Raw genomic sequence first — 5926 nt, 5'->3', positions numbered from 1 at the left:
ATGGTTTTAAATATTTGTGCTTAAGCATGACACAGGTGTTTATGAAATATCAATAGATTGCATCTCGAATGAAAATGAAATTATATTCAAGAAGGTTTTAAAGAGTGAACTACAAATGTCAAAACGCAGATAACCATTCTAATTTATTTCTTCACGAACTTATTAGAATCTTAAACAGACTTTAAAAAAATAAGTTTAAGATGTAATAATACTGTATTATTTGAAATGAAAATTGAATAAACAAAACATTCTTTGCTACGAACTCTTTGAACACGATAGACATAACATATTAATGCAATTGTGTCAGCAATACCTTTATTTTATCAGCAATATCTTTATTTTATCATTAGCAATAATTTATATTGATTTTATCACCAGCAATATCTTTATTTTATCAGCAAAATATTTTATCCGAAATATCCTTATTTTATCAGCAATATATTTATTTTATCAGCAATGTCTTTATATTATCAGCAGTATCTTTATTTTATCAGCAATATTTTTATTTCATTTTATCAGCAATAACTTTATATTACCAGCAATACTAGTATCTTTATTTATCCAAAATAGCTTTTTTTCAACACTATATTTATTAAATCAGCAATATTTTTATTGTTTCAGCAATATCTTTATTTTATCCACAATATCTTTATTGTATTAGCCATACCTTTATTGTATCAGCAATAACGTTATATTATCAGCAATATCTTTATTCATCCAAAATATCTTTATTTTTTCAGCAATATATTTATTTTATCAGCAATATTTTTTATTGTATCAGTAATATATGTATTGTATTAGCAATACCTTTATTATATCAACAATATCTTTATTGTATCAGCAATACCTTTATTGTATCAGCAATATCTTTATTTTATCAGCAATATCTTTATTGTATCAGCAATGCTTTTATTGTTTCAGCAATATCTTTATTGTATAAGTAATATCTCTATTGTATCAGCAATATCTTTATTGCATCAGCAATACCTTTATTGTATCAGCAATATCTATAACAAATATATTAATAACACATGTATATATTTAAGTGGCATATACTTAAAACAAAATTAACATATAGAGCAAACCTTCATCACGTAACAGATCTTGAATTTATTGCTGTTTGTTGAGAGTACTGTATTGACAATGGTTTATACTCATACTGTCTGTCAACTAGTCTAATGAAGGGCAAATTATCATGTCACTTTCATCTGCATTATATGCTGATTTTGCTGAAATCTTTGCTGAAATCTTTGATAGCCTGAGCCTCTGAGTGAACTTGATTTTCTGTCAGAGTGTTAGCCACTTTCAGAGCGTTTATGCCATCATCGGCAGCCTCGAAAATACATTTCTATCTAGTACGGCAACATTGTTTTATTAAAGTGAAGAACTTAAAATATGATGGAATATGGTAAAAAAAGCAAAGAAGAACCTTGTAACCGCCTTTGGTCTCCTCTGTACGGATATTCCTTTCCGGACTGCAAGATTTTATTATACTCAATTGTTAAATTTAGTTAATCGCTAAATGGCATGCGGCAAAAGCTCAAAAGCCTCCATTTATATCAAAGCGTGCAAATAGGCAATAACATGGTAATTGATTTTGTGAAGGCGATGACTACCTTTTTATTTCTAAAAAAAGACAATGAATCCGGAACCCACTTCGAGACACGATGACGTAAAACAATTACCTGTATAACATCATTTTCCTAAAAGCATTTGTGTGGTGTCTTTTTATATGCAATCCATAAACTATTGAAACATACAAACCTTATCATGATTTATTGGCACAATCATGAAGTTTTATATCGACATGTTAAACTGGCTTTCATAATTGCACACTTTCAATGGATACTAAATCTTATAAATTTAATGTAAATATTTTTAGAATTATAATGTTTGTCAAGTCATAAATTTGTTGATAAGTCTATTGCTCCCTTGAACATCCAGGATGTTTTTTTTTTATTTCCTTAAAAGCAATTTATGCCTCAGAAACGAATAATGTTTCCTTCTTCAGAAAAGGCGAGCCTAAGTTTTCTAACTTATAATGGGTTAAAAGCATGTAATATGCTTATTATTAGAAGAATATAACGCTAAATGTGATATTATTTGTCTTAAAAGTAGCAAAATGTAAACAATGTAGTATTTTGACTTCCATACAAAACACTAAATCAAAACTTGTTCTTATTGCCAAAAAAGCAGCAGAAGCAAAATATGATACACATAATCATATCGTACACCAAAAATAATATCTTTTGAGAAATAAAGGTAAAAGCATTTTATGGACATAATGGGACTTTAAAAATGATCAATTAAAAACAATTAAAACAGAACTCTCTTATTAATATATAGCGAGTATTCCTCAGTCACCGTAGTTCAGTGAAAAATATCGGTCAGCAATGTTCAGTGAGAAAACTGTGTGCAGTACTTGAAAAAAAATCCAGTGAGTTTTATACTAAATAAAAAAAACAACATTAGTGCGAAACATTAACAATGGAAACTTTATTGAGCATTTGCCAGTAAAGTTAGAAAAAGGCTACATGTAACTTACATTAATCACGCAACCGCCCACACGTTGTTCTCCATATATGTAAATTTGGAAGTAATCATGAAATAAGAGACCAAATTTGCATATATTTTTGTGTGAAAATCCGATCCACATCAGTATGATAGAAAGAAACAACACAAACGTTTGGCTGAAAACTGATATCCAAAACACTGAGAGACCCCAATATAAACTGGACAAACGATTGTATGTTGTACTTATACGAGTTATCCGAATAACCTTCGTAACTTTTTATTTATGATTTAATCAACTTGAACTTCTGTTGTTGTTTAATAAGTAAACTATATTTTAAAACGACAGTAAGTATGGTTCAGAAGGGATCATAAAATTTTAGATATTTATTTAAGTTATCAAACAACATGGCAGTTTGGAATCGTGACTATATTGAAATAAATATGTCCCAAAGCAAGGACTGAGGTACAGCTGAAAAAACATGACCATAATACATGTAAAACATATTATATTTCATGAAATTGAAAAGTTGAAATCGTGAATTCATGAAGATGTAATTGTGAATTCGTGAAGATGAAATTGTGAATTCATGAAGCTGAAATCTTTAATCCTTTAATTCCGTATGTTAAAATAACGAATTCACGGGGATGAGAATTCCTGAAGTTGAAATGTCCCCAAAAGTCCTTTTTTCGTAGCTATGTGGTTCTGCACTTAAAGAATACAAATGCAGCATTGCTTTGTATATTACAATATAAATCTCGATCAAATTTGAACGTCCCAATTTTCATTTCTTCGTGTTCTTTCAGAACACATTCATTTATCACTAAATGTTGCCACACATAGGTTTAATGTCTCAAGATGGATTTTCATGAAAGGAATGCCAAGTTGCCTGACGAATGTAACTACACGGGGAGCTAAATCCGTTTCTATTTAACTTTTGGCTGAAAACTGATATCCAAAACACTGAGAGACCCCAATATAAACTGGACAAACGATTGTATGTTGTACTAATACGAGTTATCCGAATAACCTTCGTAACTTTTTATTTATGATTTAATCAACTTGAACTTCTGTCGTTGTTTAATAAGTAAACTATATTTTAAAACGACAGTAAGTATGGTTCAGAAGGGATCATAAAATTTTAGATGTTTATTTAAGTTATCAAACAACATGGCAGTTTGGAATCGTGACTATATTGAAATAAATATGTCCCAAAGCAAGGACTGAGGTACAGCTGAAAAAACATGACCATAATACATGTAAAACATATTATATTTCATGAAATTGAAAAGTTGAAATCGTGAATTCATGAAGATGTAATTGTGAATTCGTGAAGATGAAATTGTGAAATCATGAAGCTGAAATCTTTAATCCTTTAATTCCGTATGTTAAAATAACGAATTCACGGGGATGAGAATTCCTGAAGTTGAAATGTCCCCAAAAGTCCTTTTTTCGTAGCTATGTGGTTCTGCACTTGAAGAATACAAATGCAGCATTGCTTTGTATATTACAATATAAATCTCGATCAAATTTGAACGTCCCAATTTTCATTTCTTCGTGTTCTTTCAGAACACATTCATTGATCACTAAATGTTGCCACACATAATTTAATGTCTCAAGATGGATTTTCATGAAAGGAATGCCAAGTTGCCTGCCGAATGTAACTACACGGGGAGCTAAATCCGTTTCTATTTAACGTTTGGCTGAAAACTGATATCCAAAACACTGAGAGACCCCAATATAAACTGGACAAACGATTGTATTTTGTACTAATACGAGTTATCCGAATAACCTTCGTAACTTTTTATTATACATAATAAATACAGATACCAAATACATACCACATACAGATTTGTCATTGTCTTAGAAATACAGACTTCTATATCACAGCCGACTTTAATCACATTCAACAGACGAATAACTGATCTTTTATTGAATGTCGTTAAATAATTCATCAACTTCATTTGTCCAAAGTTATAAATATTGTAGCCATATTTGAGCATTTCTTGGACAACCATTGACCACATTTTTGTCTTTTGTTATTAACATCGAAACACGCCCTTATTTTTAACGCAAACATCAAATGCTACATTTACAGTTTTTGTACCTTCTTATCATTAACATTTTCAGTTGATCTCTTATAAAATACATCACCATTATACCATTACATTTGTATATTCGTTTCTCATAAAAGTAGTGGCCGCCGTCATCATCGTCGTCATTACCAGCATAGTCATCATCCTCTTCGTCATCATTATCAGAATAGTCATCCTCTTCTTCTTCGTCATCATTATCAGCATAGTCGTCATCCTCTTCGTCATCATTATCAGAATAGTCATCATCCTCTTCGTCATCATTATCAGAATAGTCATCATCCTCTTCGTCATCATTATCAGCATAGTCATCATCCTCTTCGTCATCATTATCAGAATAGTCATCATCCTCTTCGTCATCATTATCAGAATAGTCATCATCCTCTTCGTCATCATTATCAGAATAGTCATCATCCTCTTCGTCATCATTATCAGAATAGTCATCATCCTCTTCGTCGTCATTACCAGCATGGTCATCATCCTCTTCGTCATCATTATCAGAATCATTTTTGTGAATGTTTTTCAATTCAACAAAAACATTTTGTCCTGACAAGTGTATACATTACACAAGGTCATTATGTAATGTCTAAATATTTTTGTAAAGAAGTTAAATCTAATATTATATTATCCAAAAGAAAATCAACAAATATAGTATGGCAACAATTCAATAAGAAGAATGACGGATATGACAAAACTCGCTTTCCAAAATATTTGTAATGTTGCTAATTTTTAGCTTCATTTCAGCCCATTAAGATTTGGAACAATGTATTTTTTCTTACCCAAACACATATTACTTTCGTTTTCTATGCAAAGCATAAACCGTCTTCTGTGCAATGCGTTTTTAATCTCGATGGACAATTCTATACAAAGTATAAACTAGTCCATTTATATTGCTTATCTACTGCCAATCATGGGTTTTGAAGAAGAGATATTAATAAGTTATATGGGAGGTTATTACTTATAACTTGTAACATGCCCTAAATGTGTTACTTTTCTTCTTCTGTTTCAATAATGTACACATTTACCTAAGTTTCAAATAAACAAGGCTTTTACATTTATCGGCCCGGGATGCCATAATTAATATTGTGATAACGGTAATGTTATGGATTTTTGTATTAACTTATGTACGCAGTTAAAATGATTTAACGTGCATGAAAATGATGTATATGCAAACACATTTATTTTATGCCTATGATTTATTTTCTTGAGGCTGTTGGAAGCACAATCCTTCAGAATGGGATACAGCCCCCCCCCCCACCTTATCGGAATATGTTGCAATCACAATTAAGTGAATAGAGAATAGAGGTACACCGATTTGAAA

General features: G+C 30.7%; 1 protein-coding gene across 1 annotated transcript; it reads right to left on the bottom strand.

Moving 5' to 3' along the window:
- Positions 1-4619: 4619 nt before the first annotated feature.
- Positions 4620-5394, bottom strand: LOC132746155 (prostatic spermine-binding protein-like; the record flags this gene model as incomplete). Its single annotated transcript, XM_060735236.1, has 2 exons — positions 5385-5394; positions 4620-5151 (listed from the first exon to the last, which is right to left on the bottom strand). Coding segments are annotated over exons 1-2 (542 nt in total), but the record flags the coding sequence as incomplete, so codon positions are not given.
- Positions 5395-5926: the final 532 nt, after the last annotated feature.

This window comes from Ruditapes philippinarum, unplaced genomic scaffold, assembly GCF_026571515.1.
Source record: "Ruditapes philippinarum isolate M1 unplaced genomic scaffold, ASM2657151v2 ctg5505_1_1_1_1, whole genome shotgun sequence".
NCBI classification, from domain to species: domain Eukaryota; kingdom Metazoa; phylum Mollusca; class Bivalvia; order Venerida; family Veneridae; genus Ruditapes; species Ruditapes philippinarum.
The sequence above is the reverse complement of the archived record's forward strand: the minus strand, read 5'-3'. Positions and strand labels throughout refer to the sequence as shown.